The sequence below is a fragment of the Symphalangus syndactylus genome, chromosome 1, assembly GCF_028878055.3.
Source record: "Symphalangus syndactylus isolate Jambi chromosome 1, NHGRI_mSymSyn1-v2.1_pri, whole genome shotgun sequence".
In the NCBI taxonomy this organism is placed as follows: Eukaryota; Metazoa; Chordata; class Mammalia; order Primates; family Hylobatidae; genus Symphalangus; species Symphalangus syndactylus.
Window position 1 is genome coordinate 62,316,169 of NC_072423.2, and position 27,490 is coordinate 62,343,658.

Genomic DNA, 27,490 nt, shown 5'->3' on the forward strand with positions numbered 1-27,490 from the left:
CAGCTGGATAACGTATTGCTTAATGACAGACTTCCAGACTATTAACCCAGGACTTATATTTTGCCTGAGGACGGGAGTCTTCCACTGGCTCTCACGGGCTGTTCCTTGTAGTCTCCGGGTAAGGCCTGCCACTTCTTCCCTCGGGGTGTGGTGGGAGGAGCGCGAAGGCTTTGCGCCTCCCTAGTAATTGGCAAAACCTGGAACCAGCGCCGGCGGCCTAGGCGAGACAGGAGCGGGCCGGGGGCGTGGGCAGGCCAGGCAGGGGCGGGGAGTGGGCGGGGAACGGGCGTGTCCCCGCTGCGGTCACGTGTCGGGAGGGATGCCAGCTCGCCAGGAGGATGCGCGTTCCAGGGGCGGGCTGTGGGGAGGGGCGGCGCCACCTCGCGCTCCGCCCTGGTCCCGGCGCCGGGTCCCGGCGACAGACGTTACGCGGGCTCGAGCGTCCTTGGGGAGTGCCAGCCGGAGTCGGTGACGACCACTTCCTCGACGTGGGGCGGGCGGACGGGAAGCCTGCGGTCGTGGCCCCCGCCTCGGGAGCTCTGGGAGCCCGGGTGACCGCGTAGGTCAGTTTCTCGCGGCTGTCCACGCCTGGAGTTCGAGGCCGGTTCCCGCGCTGACGGGTTCCCGCCGGGCTGCGCTCGGGAGGTCTGTCCGCGCCTGGTTGGGGGTGGGCGCTCCTGTCCCGGGCGTCTCAGAGGATGGTCGGGTCGTGGTGCGGCGACGCAGGGCTGCAGCCGAGCTCGGCTTCCCGGCGGCCGCTGGCTGTTCCAGCGCTGCAGGAAGTTAGGCGTTAAAAGTAACAAGATGTTGGCGTTTGTTGCACTTCCACTCGGGTGCCACGACCATGCTGGTGCCGCATGCATCCCCCACCAGATCTTCAGCTGCGTGCCTTCTTGGTACTTTCGTGTGTCTATGTGACTTTTTAATTTCCTCCTAACAAGAGGAGGATTGATGCACAATGGAAGTCACGCATTGTTCATGTGACCGTTTCCCAATGTGCCGCGTGGTCGGTTCTACAAGCATGAACGAATATCCAAAGGAGATTCCGAAACTGAATGAGAGCGCAGCTGCACAATAGACTTTAACAATTCACTTATCCTGCTGCCCTAATGATTGGCAGGAGGCATTGAAAAGGGTTATCCTGATTTAGTATTAGTTTTCAGTTCAAGTTGTCGTTTTTAGGCAGATGGTATTGTGAAATGGAACTGTGTGGGCAGTGTGATATTGTTAGCTTAAATAAGGTTGCTTGAATGTTGCAAATGTGGCTATTAGGTGTCTGTGAATAGTTAATAATATAATTAAATCAGCTTTAAAATCTGTGATGTGTTTTCCCCGAAAACTTCATTCTTTGCCCTGTAATAGGTGCATTCTGGATTTGGAGTTTGGAACCTCCTCACCTCTTTACTCAGCATTTGGGAAATAATTTGCAGATTGGTTTTGAGGGGTAGAAGTATTTGCAGTTTAACCCCGATACAATGAATTTTTTGCAGTTTGATAGGTATAAATTCTGAACCACCCCCTCCCTCCCCTCCCCCAAGCTGGAATTGTGAAAATTTCTTAATTACAGCATAGTAACAAAATCCACCTTTTAATTCCCTAATTCTAAACCACTAGGTGGGCTTTGTCTACAATTTATAGGGGGAAAAGAGGAGAAAACTGTCTAACATTCCTTTCTTAAAATTTAACTATTCTTTTTCATTTCTCCCTGGCAGTGTAATTCTTCTCCAGCATTGAGCAACAGATAGTCAAAATAGGAGTTAACTGCCAAAGTTTGAGTACGTTAATCAGAAACATTTGTTATCTCAGTGTAGTATTTTGTGAAGGTTGTTTATGAAAATGACACTTGCTTAAATATCTCGTTGTGAATCAGCAGAAACTTATGGTGGGTGGCTAATTCTTCTCTCTGGAGGCTGCTCGTTTTTGCATGTATTATTCTAGCCGACTTTGATTCAGAGCAGTCAGGTATGATTTCTCTCTCTCTCTCTCTTTTTTTTTTTTTTTTTTTAATTGAGACAGAGTCTCGCTCTGTTGCCCAGGCTGGAGTGCAGTGGCACGATCTCGGCTCACTGCAACCTCTGCCTCCCGGGTTGTACTGATTCTCCTGCCTCAGCCTCCCAAGTAGCTGGGATTACAGGCACATGCCACCATGCCTGGCTAATTTTTGTATTTTTAGTATAGACGAGGTTTCACCATGTTGTTCAGGCTGGTCTCGAACTCCTGACCTTGTGCTCCACCTGCCTCAGCCTCCCAAAGTGCTGGGATTACAGGTGTGAGCCACAGGTATTATTTCTATAAAAGTATTCCTGCCCGGGTGCCATGGCTCAAGCCTGTAATCCCAGCACTTTGGGAGGCCGAGGCGGGCGGATCACTTGAGGTCAGGAGTTCGAGAGCAGCCTGGCCAAAATGATGAAACCCTGTCTCTACTAAAAATACAAAAATTAGCCCAGGCGTGGTGGTGGGCGCCTGTAATTCCAGCCACGTGGGAGGCTGAGGCTGGAGAATCCCTTGAACCCAGGAGGCGGAGATTACTGTGAATGGAGATCATGCCATTGCACTGCAGCCTGGGCGACAAGAGCAAAACTCCTTCTCAAAAAAAAAAAAAAAAAAAAAAAAAAAAAATTCTCCCCATCATTTCCTCACAACAAGGGGAAATGATACTGTTGATACTGTTTTGGAAGCAACAATTAGGTTGAAGAATACAGCCAGTCTTTTTTGAGTAATAACATGGCGCAATGCCGGTTAAATATTAATACATTACAAATTTTCTCCTTGTGGCTTTATTTTACTCAGAGATACATCTGTATAGCTGATCATAATATTTTTAAGTTGGAACTGTGTCAGTTTCTTACCTCTTGACATTACTGGAAGCTGAGCTTTTATACATTATATGTATTCATTGAGAAAAGTAGTAGGCAGAAAGTAGAAATCAGCCAAACGAATAACTTAGTGGAGAAGAGAGAATGTATCAAGTGCGTGTGAGAAATTTGATATCCTTCAGAACCTTGTCACTTCTTCCAAGCTGAGTCTGAACTTTGGCAATCAGAGCTTTTTTGATGACCTAGGAAGTTCTCTGAATTTCCTAGAAAGAGGACAGGTTTTAACACTGCAGTCACCAGCTTATACTAACAATTCATGAAGTTTAAGAAAAGACACTGTCAGGTAATCTGTATAGTATATGTATATTTATGATCGTGGTGTCATATATGTATCTTATGTGATGTTCTTGGTCTCTAGAAATGTTTTTCCTCACATAGCCTCTGCCACTAATGCTGTGTCTGTACTGTCAGTATTAAGGGGGCTGTGTGAGATGGGCTAGTATAAGAAATAGTTTTAATGCTATTACTGGGAAGATAAACTAGGTCGCTCACTTTACTTTTATTTATCAGCCTGCAAGTAGGAAATTACTGTATAGTGAAAGCAGTCTTTAACTGTACAATTTCCTATCATGTGACAATGGAAAGTAACCACATGTTTTTACTTTGTGTTTAAAGTTTTTCTTTAAAGAGGTATTTCTGTGATGCATAAATGGTCAGTATTATTATACATGAGTTTAATTGAGTTTGAAAGATAATAAATGTGAAATAATTGAAATGGGAAAATTTTAATGCATTTTTCTAAAATTTAGGGAATTTTATCATTAAAAGGTAACAATCAGCCTCCTTGCTAGGATTTTTATTACTAAACTTGATTTGTTAAATTTGTAGGGTTCTCTGCTCTTCGTACCTGCTCTGTTTTGAAACAGTAGTTAATAGTTTTCAGAATCTGTCAAATTGAAGTTCAAATCAGGGGTGCATCTGGGGGTTAGTGCTTAATTGTTAAAGCAGCTAAAATTATAGCACCTAAAGTTATTTTAAACAACTTCATTAAGCAAAGCTATGAAGCTTATTTAATTTTTACTAATTTTAAGAAACATTAAAATTTCCAATCGAATCGAATATGGGTAAAATAAATACCCGGTGATATGGTTGGCTTTTTATTATGTCTGTATGGCATCCAAGTCAGTGTGGGTGTGGAATGGATAGGAATAAGAGAAGGTAATGTAAATTTATCAAATATAAAGTAAATAATAATTTGGTGTAAACACTTTATGATTTCAATGCTTTATAAACCATCAGATGACACATAATTGTGGTCAATTCTCCATCATTTCTCCTCCGGGAGATGAATGCTTTTTATTAGGGCACAAAGACTTATTGAGGAAGTTAGAGAAAAAGTTTCACTGAATTAAAAATTAAGTGATTAAAATTTTGTCTTATAACTTAAAACAATACAGGTTAGTGCTTCCCAAAATAGGCTTTATAATTTGCTCCGTTTTCCTTAAATTGCCGTGTTTTAGGTATTCTTTTCAGTTAATAAATAAAGCTTTTTAAAATGAGACACCCAAAACATAATTCAGATTCAGCTTCCTCAGTGCTTACACAGGAACACTAATGAGAATCAATGGCCTTTAACTTTTGCAGCTGAATTGAATTTTATAAAATACATAGCAATGCCAGGTACGGTGGCTCACGCCCATAATCCCAGCAATTTGGGAGGCTGAGGCAGGCAGATCACGAGGTCAGGAGATGGAGACCATCCTGGCTAACACAGTGAAACCCCGGCTCTACTAAAAAAATACAAAAAAATTAGCCGGGCGTGGTGGTGGGCACCTGTAATCCCAGCTACTTGGGAGGCTGAGCAGGAGAATGATGTGAACCCGGGAGGCGGAGCTTGCAATGAGCAGAGATCGTGCCACTGCACTCCAGCCTAGGTGACAGAGCGAGACTCCGTCTCAAAAAATAAATAAATAAATAAAAATAAAATAGAATATGTTGCATTATTTCACCCCTTCTACATTCTAGCTGTGACTCTACTGTTAACACTTGGCAATTAACTTGGCCTTTGGGCTTTTCAGTTGCTTCAGCTCTAGAATCAGAGTGTTAGATTAAATATGAATTTGTTTACCAATGTTCAGTTTCTAAAACAAGCAAAAAATGCATTTGTTTATGTCATCACAAATGTCAGCGTTTTCTGTATACATAATATGTGTATGCACATATGTGCATAATGTATACACACGTACATACATGTAGGTATATGATTGCATCAGAGAAATTACTGATTGCTAGCAACTAATCATAGTTAGAGCAAATAAGTATTTTTTTTGCCATTGCCATGTTTTTATGTAGTTACTTTAATCTTTAATACCTTGCTGGTATTAAAAGAACATAACATCAGGAGAAAACACACCATTAAGCAGCTAACTACAGGCTGGGCGAGGTGGCTCATGCCTGTAATTCCAGCACGTTGGAAGGCAAGGCAGGATGATTCCTTGAGGCCAGGAGTTCGAGACCAGCCTGGGCAACATAGCCAGACTGCATCTCTATAAAAGATACAAAAATTAGCCGGGTATGGTGGCATGCACCTGTGGTCCCAGCTACTCAGGAGGCCAAGATGGGAGGATTGCTTGAGTCCAGGAGTTTGAGGCTGCAGTGAGCCATGATTGTGCCACTGCACTCCATCCTGGGCAATTGACTGAGACCCTGTTTCAAAAAAAAAGGCAGCTAACTACTTTGGAGCGCAGGGCTAAGCACAGTACTGGTTTTTATGTTTTTAAGATTTCGTTTATAGGATGTTTTTGTTCATAGACATTTAATTTTTCTCATTCAAATTTCTAGCATACAATGTATTTTAAATATTAATGTAACAGCATTCATAAAATCAGTATCTGAGAATTTAAAAACTAATCACAACATATATTTTTAATAATTTTTGAATAGTCTCCCTTTGTCTTTATTAGGAGTATAGGGCCAGGTGTGGTGGCTCACGCCTGTAATTTCAGCACTGTGGGAGGCCGAGGTGGGCTGATCACCTGAGGTCAGGAGTTTGAGACCAGCCTGACCAACATGGAGAAACCCCATCTCTACTAAAAATATAAAATAGCCAGGCATGGTGGCACATGCTTGTAATCCCTGCTACTCGGGAGGCTGAGGCAGGAGAACCACTTGAAACTGGGAGGCAGAGATTGTGGTGAACCGAGATGGCGCCATTGCACTCCAGCATGGGAAACGAGTGAAACTCCATCTCAAAAATAAAAAGAGTACAAATGCTGGCTGGATGCAGTGGCTCACGCCTGTAATCTCAGCACTTTGGGAGGCTGAGGTGGACAGATCGCTTGAACCCAGGAGTTTGAGACCAGCCTGGGCAATACAACGAAACCCTGACTCTACAAAAAATACGAAAATTAGCTGGGCATGGTGGCGTGTGCCTGTAGTCCCAACTACTTGGGAGGCTGAGGTGGGAGGATCACTTGAGCCCAGGAGGTGAAGGTTGCAGTGAGCTGAGATTGTGCCACTGCACTCCAGCCTTAGTGACAGACCTTGTCTCAAAAACAAAGAAAAAAAAAGTACAAGTGCCATTTGGCAATTGTGCCAGTCATATTTTAGATGCTTCCTGATTTTTTGTGTGTGATAAAATGTACGTAACATCAAATTTGTCCTTTTAGGTTTTTTTGTTGTTGGTTGGTTGGTTGTTTTTTTTTTTAAAAAAGCGTTCCATTCTGTTGCCCAGAGCTGGAGTGCAGTGGCATGGTCATAGCTCACTGCAGCCTTGAACTCCTGGGCTCAAGTAGTCCTCCTGCTTCAGCCTCCCAAGTAGCTGGATCTATAAGTGCACACCATGACACTTGGTAATTAATTTCTTTTTTTTTTTTGTAGAGACTGGGGTCTTGCTGTGTTGCCCAGACTGGTCTTAAACTCCTGGCCTCAGGCTATCCTCCTGCCTCAGCCTCCCAAAGCAGCGGGATTACAGGCATGAGCCATCACACCTGGCCTGTTTTAGCCATTGTTAAGTGTATTATTCAGTGGCATTGCGTACATTCACACTGTAGTACAGCTATCACCACTGTCCATCCCCAGAACCTCTTCCTGCATCCCAAACTGAAACTCTGTTCCCGTTAAACATTACTCCCTATTTCTTCCTCCCTTCTCCAGCCACTGACAACCACCATTCTGTTTTGTCTGTATGACTTTGACTATTTTAGCTGTCTCATCTAAGTGGAATCATATAATATTTGTCCTTTTGTGAGTGATTTATTTCACTTAGCATGATGTATTCCAGGTTCATCCATGTTCTAGCATGTGTCAGAATTTCCTTCCTCAATCAATTGATTGAGACAGTCTTGCTTTGTCGCCCAGGCTGTAGTGCAAAGTGGTGGGATCTCGGCTCACTGCAACCCCTGCCTCCCAGGCTCAAGCCATTCTTGTGCTTCAGCCTCCCCAGTAGCTGGGACTACAGGCACGTACCACCACACCAGGCTAATTTTTGTGTTTTTAGTAGAGACGGGGTTTCACCATGTTGGCCAGGCTGGTCTCGAGCTCCTGACATTAGGTGATCCGCCCACCTCAACTTCCCAAAGTGCCGCAGTTACAGCCGTGAGCCACTGTACCTGGCCAAAAAGTTACCTGAATCTGCTGAAATTTGGAGAGCAAGAAAATGAGAAACACAATATTCAGGATTTCAATTTTTTTAATTTAATGACTTTTTTTTTTTTTTTTTTGAGACGGAGTCTGGCTCTGTCGCCCAGGCTGGAGTGCAGTGGCGCCATCTTGGCTCACTGCAAGCTCCGCCTCCCGGGTTCACGCCATTCTCCTGCCTCAGCCTCCTCAGTAGCTGGGACTACAGGTGGCCGCCACTACGCCCGGCTAATTTTTTGTATTTTTTTTTTTTTTTAGGAGAGACGAGATTTCACCATGTTAGCCAGGATGGTCTCGGTGTCCTGACCTCGTGATCTTTCCGCCTCGGCCTCCCAAAGTGCTGGGATTACAGGCGTGAGCCACTGCGCCCGGCCTTTTTTTTTTTTTTTTTTTGAGACAGAGTCGCACTCTGTTGCCCAGGTTGAAGTACAGTAGCACGATCTTGGCTCGCTGCAACCTCTGTCTCCCAGGTTGAAGTGATTCTCCTGCCTCAGCCTCCCCAGTAGCTGGGATTACAGGCGTGTGCCACAATGCCCAGCTAATTTTTTTATTTTTAATAGAGGTGGGGTTTCCGTGGTCTGTTGGCCAGGCTGGTCTGGAATTCCTGACCTCAAGTGATCGCCTGCCTCGGCCTCCCAAAGTCTTGGGATTACAGGCATGAGCCACCACGCCCATCCTTCCTTTTAAAGGCTAAATTATATTCCCTTGTATATGTCACATTTTGTTTTTCCATTCATCTGTCAATGGACATTTAGGTTACTTCTCCTGTGAACATGGGAATACAAATATCTGTTTGATTCCTTGCTTTTAGTTCTTTTGGGTATATACCCAGAAGTAGAATTGCTGGATCATAGGTAATTATCTGTTTAATTTTTTGAGGAACCCCCATACTTCTCTGATGTTTTAAGATTTACAATTGCATGTTGTTATATGTATGACTAGGTGAATTAAGCCTGGATGTCTGAGATTTTAACTTTTCTATTACCTTTAAGAACTCTATTCCTGAAAAGGGCACATTGTTAAATATTTTCAGTTTTTGGCACTCAGGTGAATTAGCTCTTATTGTTGAATTTTATTATCTTTGATTTCTCTAGGAATTTTCTATCTTGGTTCTATAGATTTTTTTTTTTTTTTTTTTTGAGACAGAGTCTGGACTGCAGTGGTGCGATCTCGGGTCACTGCAACCTCTGCCTCCTAGGTTCAAGTGATTCTTGTACCTCAGCCTCCCCAGTAGCTGGGATTACAGGCGTGCACCACCACACCCGGCTAAGTTTCGTATTTTTTAGTAAAGATGGGGTTTCGCTCTGTTGGCCAGGGTGGTCTCGAACTCCTGGCCTCAAGTGATCTGCCCTCCCTGGCCTCCCAAAATGTTGGGAATACAGGTGTGAACCACCGCACCTGGCCAATTCTGTAGATATTAAGCTGGAATTGTAAAGAAAAGTAGCAAGCAGTTCAAATGATAAAATAATAGACTCCAACCAAATTTAACAAGTCATTGTCCTTTGAGTTGTAAGTTTTAAAATCTTTGTCAATATTTCAGAACTGTTGGGGCCACAGAACTTATCTACTATATTAAGTAGGGATTCAGTGGCATAGACTATCAAATATGGTCACCAGTTTAAGTAATTTTATGATATTTATAAAGCAACAAATTGTAAATTTTCTTTCCTCAGAAGAATTTAAAAATTTCCCTAGTGGACCTTGGAGGAGAGAAAACATAGGGCAAAAATGGTCTCTTATCTCTTGATTTTTGAAGCTCAAAATGTTTTCCATCTAATTATTTCCTGGAAAACATTCTCATGGCCATGAAAATCTCATTAATCTAAAAACAGAGCTTGGAATTGTGTGAATGTGAGAAGAGCAGCTGAAAAGTGGTCTTGAAAAATACCATGTGCACTGATAGAGATGGCTGCAATCCATTGTGACCAGCTGCATTTGGGAATGCTTATCTTCTTCTTTTGGCTTAAACATCAGAGACAAAGCGCTTTTCTGGAATAAGCTCTCATGATTTGGAAGAATGTTTTTTAAAAATCTGTTCAACATATGAATTTGGATGATTCTTTAAAAAATCAATTTTGAAGTTTCTTCTAAAGGTAGCTTTTAGTCAGAAATTAATGGAAATTAAATAGTTTACAAATAAAAGATGCATCAAATTAAGAAAGTAGTTATCAACTTCAATAATCTGGGGGGGTTGTGTTTTAAACAATTTCTCCCTTTTTTGTTATTTTTGGTATAATTTTTTTTTTTTTTTTTGAGATAGAGTCTCGCTATTGTCACCCAGACCGAAGTGCAGTGGTGCGATCTTGGCTCACTGCAACCTCCACCTCCTGGGATCAAGCGATTCTCCTGCCTCAGCTTCCTGAGTAGCTGGGATTACAGGTGCCCATCACCATGCCTGGCAAATTTTTGTACTTTTAGTAGAGACGGGGTTTCGCCATGTTGTCCAAGCTGGTCTTGAACTCCTGACCTCAGGTGATCCGCCCGCCTTGGCCTCCCAAAATGCTGGGATTACAGACGAGTGTGAGCCACTGGGTCTGGCAGTATGTATTTTTAAAAATGTATTTTCCGTGGCTTATTAGAAAAAAACTGTTAATTTTATGTCACTAGATATACCTTTTGTAAGGCATTGCCTGTAGACCTTCCTATAGGGAGACTGGATTGCTTTGTTTTCAAAGGACTAAGTCCTCATCCATCCACCCATCCATCTATCCAGTTAACTAATATTTGGTTGCCTGCTGTGTTCTAGGCACCTTGCTAGGGATATAATAGAGGAACAGAATAGACACGAGGCACTTGTTCTCATCGAGTTTACAGTCTAGGGACAGCCAAAGAAATGAACACACCGATACCCGCAGACTCACATATCATGGCAGGTTGCCATGAGGGCTTATCAAGGGGCTCTAGGTAATATTGGAGATGGAGAGAGCAGGTCAGACCTCTCTCCAGAAATGTGGATAGTTTATTTGTACACTTGTCTTCCTTATAACATTTAAAAGTTCTCCTAGTGTAAGGCCTGGTTTTATTCATTAGTATCATTGGAGTTTAGAACAATGCCTAGAACGTGGTAAGCCTTCAAGTCACTGGGTATCGATTCATCCCCTTGTGTGGTATTAGAATTAGGGAAGGCGATGCAGGCCTGGTGGCAACAGGGAAACTGCAGCTTCTGGTGGCTGTCATGTTGGACACCTGATGGTGGGATAACTATCTGAATGTTCACCTAAGGGTTAAGGTTTCAGATACTCATGGGCATTCTAGATATTCAAGTCTACATAGACAGCAGTGGACTTTCAGTCCACATTTAGTGGATGGTTCTTGGATGAGAAAAGAAATTGTGGCTGGGTGCAGTGGTGCATGCCTGTAATCCCAGTGCTTTGGGAGGCCAAGATAGAGAATCACTTAATCCCAGGAGTTTGAGATCAGCCAGGGCAACAAAGCGAGTCCCCATCTCTTTAAAAAAAATTGTGATGAATGGCTTTATTCCTTGGTTTGAAACATTTTATTAGTAGTTTCTTTCTTTGTAGTGTAGCTGAAAGGAATATAAAGATCATTTTATTATAATGATCTAATTAGTATTGCTATCATTTTTAGGAGGTTTTCTCAGTTTTTAAATTACAGATATTTCTGGAGTTGTACTATTTTGCCTGGGTGTTAGAGCCACCGGGAAAGTATTTTGCTATAAAAAAATATTTTTGGGCTGGGCATAGTGGCTCACGCATGTAATCCTAGCACTTTGGGAGACCAAGGCAGGTGGATCGCTTGAGCCCAGGATTCGAGACCAGCTTGGGCAAAATGGCGAAACCCCGTCTCTACAAAAAAAAATACAAAAATTAGCTGGGCATGGTGGTGTGTGCACCTGTAGTCTCAGCTACTTGGGAGGCTGAGTTGAGAGGATCACCTGAGCCTGGGAGGTCGAGGCTGCAGTGAGCTGATTGTGCCACTGCACTCCAGCAGTGCAGGAAATATCTATACATATATTTCAAAAATATATGTTTTTCAAACATATGTTTCAAAAATATGTATTTTTCAAACATATATTCAAAAATATGTATTTTTCAAACATATATTTCAAAAATATGTATTTTTCAAACATATATTTCAAAAATATGTATTTTTCAAACAGATATTTCAAAAATATGTATTTTTCAAACATATTTCAAAAATATATATTTTTCAAACATATTTCAAATATATATATTTTTCAAATATATATTTGAAATATATATATTTTTCAAATATATATTTGAAATATATATATATTTCAAATATATATATTCAAAAATATGTTTTTCAAATATATATTTCAAAAATATATGTTTTTCAAATATATATATTTCAAAAATATATGTTTTTCAAATATATGTATTTCAAAAATATGTTTTTCAAATATATATTTCAAATATATATGAAATAAATACATATATTTCAAAAAAGTATATAAATATTTTTGAAATAGGGTCTCACTCTGTCACACAGGCTGGAGTGCAGTGGTGCAATCATGGCTCACTGTAGCTTTGACTTCCCTGGCTCAAGCAATCCTTCCACCTCAGCTTCCCAAGTAGCTGACTACAGGCATGTGCCACCATGCCCGGCTAATTTTTGTATTTTTGAAAAGATGGGGTCTTGATAGTTTACCCAGGCTGGTCTCGAACTCCCGGGCTCAAGCAATCCACCTGCCTTGGCCTCCCAAAGTGCTGGGATTACAGACGTGAGCCGCCATGCCCGGCCTGTACTTCATTTTTATTAATTCATTTCCAAGAGGAGATAAGAGAAGGTGCCAGTCTCCTCCCCACCCCTGCCATTCCTTTCTAAAGTTATAAAAGATTATAAGGGAAAAGCAGTGAAAATGCCTGTTAGCATTTTGGAATTTATCCTCTAGGTATTGCTTATTTGGTTAAGTCTAAAGTTTCATAGTCAGAAAATCTTTAGAGTGTGGTTGGGCTGCACAACTAGACTAATTCTGATGCGTGTAATGTCAATTGCTTTGAACATGTAGTGTCAAATTGCTTTGAATATGTAGTATCAATTGCTTTGAACATGAGAGAATGTCCAAATTGCTTTAAGAATATGTTTTAGTCAAATGCCTATCTTAAAACTGATACCTGTGGGCTTTAGGCATAAGCCAATGTAAGTTGTTGATTTTTCCTTTTCTTGGTGAAATTTAACTGGCTCTGTTTCTTTCTCTTTCTTAAAAACAATAAAACAATCTCTATGACTGTATTGACCCCATGACCCATTTTTTTCTTTCCTACCATCCTGTCTTATAGGAAGAGTCCTCTCTCCTCCTCAGGTACCTACAAATCTGTCCCTTTTCTTATTCTGGAAATTGGCAGTCATCAGATAGGCGCTCTCCCCCTGGCTCCCTGCCCCTTAACCATCCTCTTCATGATCCTTGCCATCTTTCCTGCCCGCCAGCCTTGGTGCAGTGCCTTCCTGGTCTTCAGGGCCATCCTTCCCTTGGGCTTTTCTTCCTCAGGCTCCTCTAGGATCCCACTCCATCCCTCGTTCCTCCTTTCCCCTGTATGCCAAGGTTTGCCCCTCTCTTGGCTCTTGCCTTACAATCTTTAAACATGCGCAGGTGTCTAATATCCTAAAAGTGAAGCTGTTACTTTCTCTTCAGAAGGAAGTTGCTTTAAAGGAGTCTGGTGCAGTCTCCTTTTTATCCCCCATTCACTCCTCTGTTTACCAAAACCTATGTTTTTGCCTGTCTGAATTCCACTGGAGATACTCTTGGAGCTCGTCAGTGGCCTTCTATTTGCCAAAGCAGTTGGTGTTTTCAGGCCTTGTCTTTCTTGCCCTTTCTTTTGTACCCATCCCATTCCCTGAAACACATTCCTCCCTTGGTTTCAGTTGCTGCCACCCTCTTCTGTGTCCCCTCTCCACCCTTAGTGGTTTTTTGCCAACTCCTCTTCCTTGTCCTCCTTTGCCTTACATAAATGTTGCTTTTCTCCCAGTGAGGGTTCTCATTTATTCCTTTGATTTTAATGACCACTTATATGATGTTAACTCCCACTATTTAAATTATTTTATTATTTGTTTATTTTTAGAGACAGGATCTCCTTCTGTTACCCAGGTTGGAATACAGTGGTGCAATTATAGCTCACAGCAGTCTCGAACTCCTGGGCTCAGGCAGTCTTCCTGCCTCAGCCCCCCAAGTAGCTGGTATTTGAATTCTAACCTACAGGCCAGGTGCGGTGGCTCACGCCTGTAATCCTAGCACTTTGGGAGGCCGAGGCAGGCGGATCATGAGGTCAGGAGATCAAGACCATCCTGGCTAACATGGTGAAACCCCGTCTCTACTAAAAATACAAAAAATTAGCCGGGTGTGGTGGTGGGCGCCTGTAGTCCCAGCTACTCGGGAGGCTGAGGCAGGCCAATGGCATGAACCCGGGAGGCAGAGCTTGCAGTGAGCCGAGATTGCACCACTGCACTCCAGCCTGGCCGACAGATCGAGACTCCGTCTCAAAAAAAAAAAAAAAAAATTCTAACCTACAACTGTTTTCTTGTACTTAAACTGTTATTAGCTAGCTACTTTCTTTTTCTTTTTTTTTCTGAGACAGAGTTTCACTCTTGTCGCCTAGGCTGGGGTGCAATGATGTGTTCTCGGCTCACTGCAACCTCCACCTCCCAGGTTCAAGGGATTCTCCTGCCTCAGCCTCTCAAGTAGCTGGGATTACAGGGGCCCACCACCACGCCTGGCTAATTTTTGTATTTTTAGTAGAGACAGGGTTTCACCATGTTGGCCAGGCTGGTCTGGAATTCCTGACCTCAGGTGATCCGCCCATCTCGGCCTCCCAAAGTGCTGGGATTACAGGCATGAGCCACCCGCCCCCGGCCCTTTGTTTTTTTCTGAGACATGGTCTCGCTCTGTCACCCAGGCTGGAGTGCAGTGGCGTGATCTCAGCTCACTGTAACCTCCACCTCCCGGGTTGAAGTGATTCTTGTGCCTTAGCCTCCCAAGTAGCTGGGACTACAGGCATGTGCCACCACCCCTGGCTAATTTTTGTATGTTTAGTAGAGACAGGGTTTCACCATGTTGGCCAGGCTGGCCTCCAACTCCTGACCTCAACTATCTGCCCACCTTGGCCTCCCAAAGTGCTGGGATTACAGGTGTGAGATACCACGCCCAGCCTGCTAGTTTCTTATTGAACATCTTCATCTCTGTTTCCCACAGGAATCTCAAATTCACCACAACCAAATAGAGTCACATCTTCACTCATGTTGTTTATTTTCTATCCCATATATTAGTTAATCTCCTTGTTATGTATCTAGTGTCCAAGGAATTTTGTTCACGCCTGTGATCTTGGTGAACTTCTTATTCAAATACCAGTTTACATTTTTCTTTTTCTGTATCTAATCACTAATGTTGGCAGAGAGCTAACCACTCCCCTTCTCCTCTGTGCAGCCACTGTTCCGTGTGCATTGCTGTACTTGGCACATGTTGTTGTGATTGTTGTTTGCATGTTTGTCGTGTTCTGGAGGGCAGGGACTATATTATCCATCATCGTACCTCCAGTGCCTATAACAGCCCCTATCATCAGTAGATACTCAAGAAACATTTGTTGAATCAATTTTAGTTTCGATTCCAGCATTTATGAGTAACTATTGTGGTCTATGTATTATAATGGACTGTTTAAGTAGATAATAGACTTATTTATTTATTCATTTTTTGAGACGGAGTCTTGCTCTGTCACCAGGCTGGAGTGTGGTGGCGCGATCTCAGCTCACTGCAACCTCCACCTCCTAGGTTCAAGCAATTCTCTTGCCTCAGCCTCCCGAGTAGCTGGGACTGCAGGCAGGTCGCCACGTCCAGCTCATTTTTGTATTTTTAGTAGAGATGGAGTTTCACCATGTTGGCCAGGATCGTCTTGATCTCTTGACCTCGTGATCCGCCTGTGTCGATCTCCCAAAGTGCTGGGATTACAGGCGTGAGCCAAGGCACCTGGCCCAATAGATTTATTTTTATTCTTTTCATATTTATCGTACAGAACTTGAGAATTGTTTTAATCTCTTTTTTTTCCTGTAAGCCCAATATAGTAAGAACCTAAGGAAAATGTTATAAAAAACTTCTTGTATGTTTTGAAGATACTTCAAACATTTTTTGATTCATTCTTTAAAGGCATGAAAAGAATATTAAACCTTTTGTGTAATATGCCAGCAAGTCTAGACCATCACTCCTTGTTTAATGTACATGATTGAAAATATATTTAAAAATCCCCTGTGATAAATGCCTTATTAATTAGACATGAAGCTTTTTTGGTTTTATCTTTAATAACTTACATTTTCCAGTTATAAAATGCCTTTATATTGTAGGAAATTTGGAAAATACAACTAACCAAAGAAGACATTTAAAACCATTCATAATTTCACCACAAGGAGTAACCACTGTTGAAATCCTGGTATCTTTTCCTCTGTTTCTCTGCCAATATTTAGCAAATATATATAGAGCTTACTCTATGTAGGTACCATCTGTCCTAACAATATATTGCAATTTCATAGTTTTATAAATTATTTAAACATTTTTTTCTTTTTCTTTTATTTACTATTTTTTTTGAAAAAGGGTCTCACTCTTGCCCAGGCTAAAGTGCAGTGGTGTGATCTCAGCTCACTGCAGCCTCAACTTCCTGAGCTCAGGTGATCCTCCCACCTCAGCCTCTTAGGTAGTGGAGACTACAGGCACGCACCACCATGCCTGGCTTAATTTTTGTATTTTTGTAGAGATGGGGTTTTACCATGTTGCTCAGGCTGGTCTTGATCTCCTGGACTTGAGATCCACCCACCTTGGCCTCCCAAAGTGCTGAGCCATTGCCCCCAGCTTCTTCTATAATATATTTTTATTAAAAAAATTTTTTTGAGACAGGGTCTCTGTTACACAGGCTGGAGTGCAGTGGCATGATCTTGGCTCACTGCAGCCTCGACCTCTTGGGCTCAAGTGATCCTCCTACCTCAGCCTCCCCAATGGCTGGGACTACAGGCTCATGCCACCATGCCCAGCAGATTTTTTTTTTTTTTTAGACGGAGTCTCACTCTGTTGCCCAGGCTAGATTACAGTGGCACGATCTCGGCTCACTGCAAGCTCTGCCTCCTGGATTCACGCCATTCTCCTGCCTCAGACTACTGAGTAGCTGGGACTACAGGGGCCCGCCACCACACCCGGCTAAATTTTTTGTATTATTATTATTATTTTAAGTAGAGACAGGGTTTCACCATGTTAGCCAGGATGGTCTCGAACTCCTGACCTAGTGATCTGCTTCCCTTGGCCTCCCAAAGTGCTGGGATTACAGGCGTGAGCCACCACGCCCAGCCTCATGCCTAGCTGATTTTTTGTATTTTTATAGATATAGGGTCTCATTATGTTGCCTGGCTGGGTCTTCTGTAATATTTTTAATGGTTTCGTAGTATTAGGCGAATGAGCTTTTATTGACGGATCTTTAATTTTTTGTTCTTTCTTTCTTTTTTTGAGATGGAGCCTCCCTCTGTTGCCCAGTCTGGAGTGCAGTGGCGTGATCTCTACTCACTGCAACCTCTGCCTCCCGGGTTCAAGCGATTCTCCTGCCTCAGCCTCCTGAGTAGCTGGCTTTAGAGGCGCCCACCACCACGCCTGCCTAGTTTTTGTATTTTTAGTAGAGATGGAGTTTTTTTGCCACGTTGGCCAGGCTGGTCTCGAACTCCTGACCTCAAATGATCTGCCCTCCTCGGCCTCCCAAAGTGCTGGGATTACAAGAGTGAGCAACTGTGCCTGGTCCTGATTTTTTTTCTTTATAAATAATGTTACAATGAATATAAATATTGCTAACATTTTTAAAAATATTAGATATTTTCACAGGTGAATGAATGCAGAGGGGATTAATATAAAAGCTGATTAGCAAACTGAAGAAAGGGCATTACAATCACTGTTAGATGAAGTTCCCCCAGAAATTTACTCTGAAAATAAGATTCTGAGTCATGACAGAGATTCTTTACTTGGCCAAACTTTAATCAGACTTCTGAACCTTCTGCTAGGTCCATCTATGCACTTCCTTGTAAAATCCTGTTTTAGCAAGAACCCTCCACCCTTGATATCTGATCAGGTTCCTCATCCTCCACCATCCTCCAGGTGGTGTCTGACCACCCTGGCTTGTCTTCAGCAACAACCCTGTTAGTTTGGTTTAGCCAGAATCCCCTTTGCCCCTGATGTTTCCTCTGAGTACTTTTCCACCCACTCACCCTGACCGTGCTCCTAGGCTATAATCCCACTTGTCCTTGCTGTATTCAGAGTTGAGCTCGAGCTCTCTTCCCCACTGCAAGACTGTCTTGCAGTGGTCCTTGTAACTACCACGGGGGTCTTGAATAAAGTCTTCCTTATCATGCTTTAATGAGTATCACTGAATAATTTTTTCTTTAAACAGCCTGAGCCTGGGTTTGGCTTCCTGCAGAGTTTATAAGAGCTTTTTCTTTTTTTTTCTTTTTTTTTTTTTTGAGATGGAATTTCGCTCTTATTGCCCAGGCTGGAGTGAAGTGGCACAATCTCAGCTCACTGCAACCTCCGCCTCCTGGGTTCAAGTGATTCTCTTGTCTTGGCCTCCCAAGTAGCTGGGATTACAGGCATGTGCCACCACGCCTGGCTAATTTTTTTGCATTTAGCAGAGACGGGGTTTCACCATGTTGGTCAGGCTGGTCTCAAACTCCTGACCTCAGGTGATAGACCCGCCTCAGTCTCCCAAAGTGTTGGGATTACAGGCGTGAGCCACCGCCCCCAGCCTATAAGAGCTCTTTCAAAGGGAAGCCACTGAGCGAGGCCTTGTGCGAGCACTGGAAACAGGCTTTAGCCAGGCTGGTGGCTTGGTAGGGCTATAGTAGGGACCAGATGTGGGATCCTGGATCCAGGAATTTGTTGGGGGTTTAGGCTGCTCTTCACTTTCTGCCTCTGAGCTCACAGGTATTTCTGAGGTGTGGGTGAAAGGAGAACACTTCTAAGGGGTGGAATTAGGACCCTCAGCTGGACATGCAGCAGAACATCCTTAGCATGTGGGCCAGATAAACCAAATATGGATAAGAGCTAGGCCAGGCCCACAGCTAGATATCAGGGGTTTCCCCTCACTCTGGGGATTCCTTTGCTAATTTTCTGTTTCTAATGTCTTTGCTAATGTCTTCCTCTTCCTTGGTTTTTTAATTTTGGTGAGCTACACCCCGTTGGCTTCCTGAGAAGTGGTGTGTGGGAAATAAATTTACATACTGGTATATTTTAAAATGTCCTTATTCTACTCCTACTTTTAATTGGCTGGTTATAGAATTGGGGGTTGGAAATAATTTTCCTCCAGAACTTTTAGGTATTGCTTTGTTGTCTTTTGGATGCTTATGTTGTGATAGAGAAGTCAAAATCATTCTGATTCCTGCTCTTTTGTTTATTACCTGGTATCTTTTGTTACCAAAGTTCTAAAATTTCATGATGATGTGCATAGGTTCTCTTTTGGCTGTAGATCAGAAATCTTCCAGAATTTTGGGGCTCTCATTAGGCCTTTCAATGCTGTAAGACTCCCTTAAATTCTTTTTTTTAAGATGGAGTCTGGCTGTGTTTCCCATGCTGGAGTGCAGTGGCGTGATCTCAGCTCACTGCAACCTCTGCCTCCCGGGTTCAAGCAATTCTCCTGCCTCAGCCTCCTGATATAGCTGGGACTACAGGCCTCCCCTACCACACCTCGCTAAATTTTTTTTCTATTTTTAGTAGAGATGAGGTTTCACCATATTAGGCTAGTCTCAAACTCCTGACTTCAAGTGATCCTACCGCCTCGGCCTGCCAAATAAATTCTTTAGTTTCTCTTTCTCTCTCTTTTCTTTTTTTAGAACTTCTGTTTCAATGTTCGATCTCCCAGACTAATTCTCTTAACATTCTTTTTTTTTTGAGACCAAGTTTTACTCTGTCACCCAGGCTGGAGTGCAGTGGCGTGATCTCAGCTTACCGCAACCTCCACCTCCCAGGTTCAAGCAATTCTCCTGCCTCAGCCTCCCGAGTAGATGGGGTTACAAGTGTGCACCACCAGACCCAGCTAATTTTTGTGTTTTTTGTAGAGTTGGGGTTTCACCATGTTGTCCAGGCTGCTCTTGAACTCCTGGGCTCAAGTGGTCCACCCGCCTCGGCCTCTCAAAGTGCTGGAATTACAGGCATGAGCCACTGTGCCTGGCCAACATTCATCTTTTATCTCCCATTTTCTTAACAGTTTTATTTTCTAGGAGATATTCTTAACTTATTTTCCAACTCTTTTATTGAAGTTTTAATTTTTGCTATTTTTATTTCCAAAATTCTTTTTCTCAAGCTTTATTTTTTTTTAAATAGCATCTTGCTTTTGTTACAGAACAGAATGTCGTTTATTATCTAAGGATATTTGTTATTATTTTTTAACATTTTCTTTGATACCTTGTTTTCTCTAGGTTGCTTTTCTTCCTGTTTGGTTTTGGTCTTTGTCTTTCATGTTTAAGAGTGGGGAGCTAGAAAGTTGATTGAAAACAGAGAGTGGGTGGGCCCTGTTGACTGCTAACTTCACTATAAGGTTTGCCTGGCTTGGCCACTTGCTGGGAGCTCCTGGTGTCTCTCTTGTACTTTAGGGAATATAACTAGCTAAGTCTCATAGAGAGTAAAGCCTGGCTTGCCAGCATAAGAAATGCTGATTAGGGGAAGAGGGCTGGAGACAAGCTGTTTGGTCTGCTCTGTTTTGAAACCATGCCTTCAAAACCCATCCAGTCACCAGCCTATACAGCCCGTCTCTTTTAGCCTCACTGGAAGATGCATTTAACCAGTCCCCTGTTGATGACATGGAGTGGTTTCTAACTTTTCCACTATTACAAATAATGTAATCTTTATGAGCATGGTTTCAAAATAATCTTGTGTAAGATGACAGCAAAAGTGAGGGGAAAAATAAACATTGAAATAAAAAAAAATCTTGTGTAAATGTTTTTGCAGGATAGATTTCTAGAAATAGAGTTGCCCAGACAAAGTAAATGGTATATATGAATTTTGAAGTTTATTTGATATTGCCAAATTGCTGATCTCCACCTGTAATGTATGAAAGGTTGTATGCATTTATATTCATTTTAGCAGTCTACAGGAGTGCTATTTCCTGCCCATGCCAGCATTGTTTCTTGTCTTTTTTTATTTTTGCTAATTCAATGGGCAAGAAAAATATCACTTGTGTTTGAATGATTTTTATTTATTTGATTATTAGTAAGAATGACATACTTCTGGGAATTGCTATTTGTAATATTTGCTCATTTTGACGGGGCATTTATCTTTAATGAGTTTCTATTCAGAATGATTTTTTGCGCAGTTTTGAATGTGTTAGTTTACATGTTAGTCTTACACTATTCCTATATGAATGGTCATACTTTGACTTTATGTCTAATTTTGTTTTTTCCTTTTATGTCTAATTTTTAATGTAATAACTATTTGCATAATACTATGTATTTGACAGAATGCTTTCACATACATAATCTTACAACAAACAGCTTATGGGGTTGGTTGTATTTTGCAGATGAGGAAACTAAGGCCTTAAGAAGTTAAGAGACTTGCCCAAGTGTCTCATATACTGCTTCAATAATAATAGGAAGGGCAAGGGGTCTCAGGCTCAAGTTCTCACCCTGCAACGGATTTATTCAGTTGTGTCCGTCTTATCAGCTGCAAAAGGAGGATTCTTTCCCCTTTCTATATTAGCAGGTGATATCTAAAAGCTAATTATGTTTTTAGGTAATAGCAATGTTATTATTTTCTTAATCTAGAAATGAGCACAGAAGCGGAGCAACAGCTTCTCCATCATGCCAGAAATGGCAATGCTGAAGAAGTAAGACAACTGTTGGAGACCATGGCGAGGAATGAAGTGATTGCTGACATTAATTGCAAAGGTAAACTTTGAATGAATTTTGTAGCTTTCTCTTATGAGTCTGCACTACCCTTAGCATTTTTTTAATGCTAACGTTTCTGATCTATCATGTAATTAATCTCTATCTCTCATGCTAGGAAGAACCCCACAGATTGGAGGAAATGTCTCTTCTAGCCCCCTCTAGGTCAGAGAAACTGAGGTCCATTCTTAAAATTGTTATGGATCCCAAATATTACAAGCCACAAGGGTGACCCTAGCCCACAGAATACATTCTATGATAATTTTTTTCTTCTTGAAGACATTGCAGTTGACCCAGCAGGTTTGAGTGTTTACTGTGTGCCCTGGAGATAATGATGAAGAGGCAGTCAGGATCCTTGCCCTCACTGAGCTTAGTGTAGTAGATTAATAGATCAGACTAGTCTGCATTACAAAATACGCACCAGGATGTGGAAGTGCAGGTATCACGGGAGAGGTGTGGAACTGGAACTTAAAGGATTAGCTTCTTGGAGGAAACCATTCTAAGGTGAAATGTGAAAGAGTGGGAGTTAACCAGGTGATGATAGAGAAGAAAAAATGGTTCAAGGAAGAAGAAACAACATAGCAGCCAAGTCATAATATGCCTTGTGTAGCAAAGGGGCCAGTACATCACAACCTTGCATCAGATGTGCAGAGAAATAAAATGTGTTCTCTAAAATGGCTCTGGTATTGTAATAAACCTCTTCATGTTCTGGGAGGTGTGGGGAGAGTAAACGTTAGTCTTTGGGTACTTCTGTCTTTGTGTGTGTGTGTGTGTGTGTTTGTGTGTGTGTGTGTGTGTGTGTGTGTGTGTGTGTGTGTGTGTGTGTTTTGAGACAGGGTTTTGTTCTGTTGCCCAGGCTGGAGTGCAGTGGCATGCTCACAGCTCATAGCAGCCTTAGACTTCTGGGCTCAAGCCTTTGTCAGACATCAGCCTCCAGAGTAGTTGGGACTACAAGCACATGCCACCACGCCTGGCTAATTTTTGTATTTTTTGTGGAAATGGGATCTTGCTATGTTCCCCAGGCTGGTCTTGCACTCCTGGTCTCAAGCGATCCTCCCATCTCGGCCTCTCAAAGTGTTGGGATTACAGGTGTGACCCACTGCATCTAGCCATACTTTTTTTAGTAGCCCTTTCGATAAAGTCTTGATCTCCCTTCCCCTGTATCTCCTCTAACTTGGTGTTTGAGTGTAGAGGCGAGCCTTGCTGTGTGTTCGTGCGGTGGAGAGGCACAGTTTCCTCGAATCTGTGACTTGGCTTTGGTTCCTCAGCCACCCTTGTCGTCCTTGTGCTCCTTAAGCATTGGAAGCTGATGTGAAACTCAGGTAGAAAGTCAAACTCAGGTCTCTCAGTGTGTTGTGTGGCATAGGTAAGGCTCCTTGGCTGGATCAGGAGACTCTCATGTTGGCTTGTGTTACCCTCTGTCACCTCTTCATCTGACACCTGGCCTAGGCTTGCTGGTTCAATGCAGACACACTACTGTTCCCCTCTTGGGAGAGTGGCATGTGGGAGCTAGTGACATGGGGGAACCTACAGCAGCTCTGGTTAGCCAAAATGTAGCCTTCCCTCAGGACACCTTACAGAGTCTGCTTTGACGTGGCACCTGGCAGGGAAGTGCTAAGATGGGCGACCTAGAGGGGGTCTTTTCCTGCATCCCGGAAGCAGCTTGCCTGTTCACTGTGTCTCCTCAATGTATCCCACTTTCCGAGTTTAAGATCCAGAGCCACGTGTCTCAGCTTTTGTCTTTTTTTCTTCCGTAGTTCCTCAGTCCCAGAAAGGGCTGGCTTCAGATGGATATTTTATTCTTTTTGCTACTTCCTTCTCCTGTACCAGGGCAGCAAACCTCATGACCTCACCCTCAGTGGGGAAGAAATAGCATCTTTGCAATAGGGAAGAAACTGTGATCTGAGGATCTGGGTTGTCTAGAAACTGAGTTGGTAAAAGGAATTTTAAAATGTCTTTGTTATGGAAAATGATCTGAGGAAACAAATATTTAAAAAATAAAAAATGTATAAAATTTCCCCCTATTCTTCAGCAAAGACTGGCTCTTTATCTTTACCTCAGGATTCTATTTTGAATGCCAAAACATTTGATCATCCTCAGTGACCCTTTTCTGTCTGCCCTTCCCACCTCCACCCATGGTTGCCTCAGGCTAATTAGGAGAAAGTCATTACTTGGAAATGTAAAGCTGAGAAATATGTTAATTTTTTTTTCAATTTTCACCTCATTATACCTGTCAGTCAGACTTTATCTTAAGGGCAGTTTGAAGGGTTGATGCAGAAGGTGACATAGTCAGATGATATGCAGTTCTTAAGGGAGTGGGGAGGGGTGGGCAAGACCAGGCATGAATAGTGTTTCCATGTGGGGGGTTCCTTCCTGGCATTTCTTGGTTTTCTTTCCTTTCTTTCTTGTTTTTCCAAATCATGACAAATTGGGAAAATGGCATAAATTACTATAATTCTCCTGCAAGAATTAAAGGTTAACAGTCAACATACAGATGTTACTGTTTGGAAGGAATTCACTGATGTCAAGTTGAAAGTGAGGGAAAGAAGGGCTGATGTGAGTGGAAAGTGAAGGTTAGCGTTTTTAGGGTCTAGGAGAGGATAGAATTCGTTTTAATTGTAGCTGGTGTTGTGTTACAGTTATGTGTTCATGGTCCTGTCTGTTGCTAGTGTGAGTCATTCTTGCAAATAAATATTAATATGTATATGCATAATATACTTTTTGTAAATTCTGTGAGTGATGTTCCAAGAAATAATAAATTTTGGAAGCAACGTAACTACTTACATTGGCAGTCTCAACACACAATTCTATGTAGTGCTGTCACTTTACTAGGAGGTCCAAATGTGAAGTTATTTGAATATTCCCCAGTTATACCTGCTGGTGTTTTAGTGTTTTAGTATTATGTATAGTGTACTGTTCTTTGTAAATACTCCAAAGCTTGACATTTCTTATTCATTGAACACATCCTTTTAGATATCTGTAGGTAGTTAAAGAGTATAAAACCTGTTTGAAGTATTTTAAGAGTAAATGTAGGATCTTGGAAATTTTTTTCTTTTTTTTTGAGACATAGTCTTGCTCTGTTGCCCAGGTTGGAGTGCAGGGCGCGATCTTGGCTCACTGCAACCTCCACCTCTTGGGTTCAAGCGATTCTTGTGCCTCGGCCTCCCAACTAGCTGGGATTACAGGCGCCCACCACCACACCAGGCTAATTTTTGTATTTTTAGTAGAGACAGGGTTTCACCATGTTGGCCAGGCTGGTCTCCAACTCCTGACTTCAAGTCATCTGCCTGCTTTGGCCTCCCAAGGTGATGGGATTACAGGTGTGAGCTGCAGTGCCTGGCTGGATCTTGGAAATTTTGATTTCTTGATCCAGAATCCTATTTGGAAGTACTATATGTGAGGACACCAGGTCAGAAGCTGTCATAGGAAGTGAGAGGAGACAGTGTGGTTTGGATGGGGGCAGACGCAGTGGCAATGGAGAAAACTAGATGTAATGAATATTTAGGAGTTGGAGTCAGTTGAGTTAATTGAATGTGGGGTGAAAAGGAGAAAGCAGGAAGGTGCTGCTGCTATTGAGTGAGGAGGGGAATGAGGGGCCATCCATTGTGAACACACATGTGGGAGGGGCCCGGTGGTTCCTGTGAGTGTGTGTACGGCGGACGACAGGTGAGTTCAGCTTTGTGCTTTCTGAGCGTGAGGAACCCTTGCCCAGCCCAATGGAGATGTCTAGTGGACACTTTGGAGATGGAAATAATGGATTTTGAAATCAACAGCACAGAAACAATGGAAGCAGTGGAAGAGGGCCATGAAATACTTCCTTTTTTTCTTTTTCTTTCTTTTTTTTTTTTTATTTTTGCGACAGTGTCTTGCTCTGTCACCCGGGCTGGAGTGCAGTGGTGTGATCATGGCTTACTGCAGCCTTGAACTCCCAGGCTCAAGTGATCCTCCCACCTCAGCCTCTGGAGTAGCTGGGATTGCAGGTGTGCGCCACCATGCCTGGCTGACTTTTGTATTTTTTGTAGAAATAGGGTTTCACTACATTGCCCAGGCTCGTCTTGAACTCCTGACCTCAAGCAGTCTATCCGCCTTGGCCTCCCAAAGTGCTGGGATTACAGGTGTGAGCCACCATGCCTGGCTGAAGTACCATTTTTGAAGTTACCAGTAATGGACTAGTCGGGGAAAATAAATTTTCCAAAGGATATGGAAAAGTAGTGCCAGAGAAATGAGAGGACCCACAGGGTACAGGGCTGTGGCAGCCAGGGAAGAATGTGGCCGTGCTGTCCTGTGATGCAGTGATGTTGGAAACCTGCCCCTGGGACCCAGTGACAGCATTTCTTGATAAAAATTGAGGATAGTGTTCATGACCTGGTGGGAGATGAGCCTCATCTGCAATGGGTGGGGGTTGACAGGAAGGAATGTTAGGTAGAAACATTCTGCCAGTGAAGGGTAGAATGGGGAGAGTGAGGGGCACAGTAGCTGCCAGGGAGCACGGAGCAGGGAGGGTTTCATTTGTGTTTCCTCGTTAAATGGGAGAGACCAGGGTTCTTACTCCTTCCCATCAGCAACTAAAGGGGGAGAGGTTGAAGACAGGCAAAAAAGGAGGGCGTGAGAAGCAGGAAGGGATGGGCTCCAGGATCCAGGGAGAACGGTTAGTCTTAAACCTTGGGAGGAAAGTTTAGCAGAGTGCCTGTAGATATAGGTGGGATGGTTGATTTGGTGCTGGAAGCCCAGGGAATTCTATGAAAGCTTCTATTTTCTCTGTGAAGCTGAAATATGTCATTTGCTAAGGTAGAGTTGTCTGGGTAAAAGGCTTGAGGGGACTAGTGAAGGACTGAATTACTTTTTGTTGAAATATATGAGAGATGCTTGGACAGGGCCTTATAGAAGCACCTTCAGCTAGTGTGAGATCCTGAGTTTATGGTGTGTAAATCCACAGGGCTCTGTTGTTTTTCTTCACCGTTGGTTAGCGACCTGGGTGTTGTTATGGAGAAACTGGGCTCGTGTACTTATGAGGCTTTGGAGTTTTTTTAGGCTACTGTGACAGATATTATAGTGACGCCAGGATTTTCAGGATATGATAAAGAAATGCTGAAGTGAGGGATTAAAGAATAGACACTGAATTTAGTGAAGGAAGTGAAGATGGAGGGTATTTACATATACATGTAAGTGATTAGGCCTGGTGCAGTGGCTCACCCCTGTAATCCCAGCACTTCGGGAGGCTGAGGTTAAAGGATCGCTTGAGCTCAGAAGTTTGAGACCAGCCTGGGCAACATGGCAAAACCCTATCCCTACAAAAGAATCCAAATATTAGCCAGGTGTGGTGGCGCATGCCTGTGGTCCTAGCTACTCGGGAGGCTGAGGTGGGAGAGTTGCTTGAGCCCAGGAGATAAAGGCTGCAGTGAGCTGTGATTGTGCCACTGCCCTATAGCCTGGGTGACAGAGGGATACCCTTTCTTGAAAAAAGAAAATGCTTAGAGCTGGGGGCTGGATAAGTTGAAAAGAAAGTCTGGGGGATAGCTGTGTGGACAGGCTGGAAAGTTGGGAGTGCTTGGGAAAGTGACTTTCTGTGTTCTGAGTCCAGGGGTGATGATGGCGCCCAGGCTGTGGCTCTGGCAGTGGGTCCCTGACCTTAAACAGAGGCACAGTTTGTGAGAAATGAGGGAAGCTGAGAAACTGAGAGACCAGGGTGCTGAATAGGCAGTTGACCCCCTGAGGATGGTGGCAGGATTTGCAATGGGGTGAAAGAATATGCTGCCCAAAGTTATTTGGTGAGGGTCAGGTCACTGGGAGGCTGGCAGATGGCAGCAGAGAAGGCATGCACAAGAGCTTTGGCTTAATGACAGAAGCCTCAAAGGAGGAGCTGTGATGTGAGTGGAGAAGTCATCAACCAAAGGCAGTAGTGGGTTTTTTGTTGTTGTTTTGAGACAGTGTCTTGCTTTGTTGTGCAGGCTGGAATGCAGTGGCACAGTCACGGATCATTGCAGCCTTGACCTCTTGGGCTCTGGTGATCCTCTGCCTTAGCCTCTGGAGTAGCTGAGACTGCAGGTGTGCACCACCAGGCCTGCTAATTTTTCAATTCTCTGTAGAGATGGGGTTTCTCTATGTTGCCCAGTCTGGTCTTGAACTCCTGGGCTCAAGCAGTCTGCCATCCTTGGCCTCCTAAAATGCTG

The 27,490-nt window shown here is 43.0% G+C and overlaps 1 protein-coding gene across 3 annotated transcripts in view; it reads left to right on the top strand.

Moving 5' to 3' along the window:
• Positions 1-337: 337 nt before the first annotated feature.
• Positions 338-27,490, top strand: part of OSBPL1A (oxysterol binding protein like 1A) — a 234,893-nt gene continuing 207,740 nt past the window's right edge. The window contains exons 1-2 of one of the 3 annotated variants that reach the window (XM_055235932.2): positions 338-563; positions 21,201-21,323. In XM_055235932.2, the coding sequence (XP_055091907.1) occupies positions 21,203-21,323 (121 nt within the window). In that variant the 5' untranslated portion in view covers positions 338-563; positions 21,201-21,202. Of the gene's footprint in view, positions 646-21,200; positions 21,324-27,490 lie in introns of all 3 variants that reach the window. The other 2 variants (XM_063614806.1, XM_055235945.2) reach the window with 2 other exon arrangements.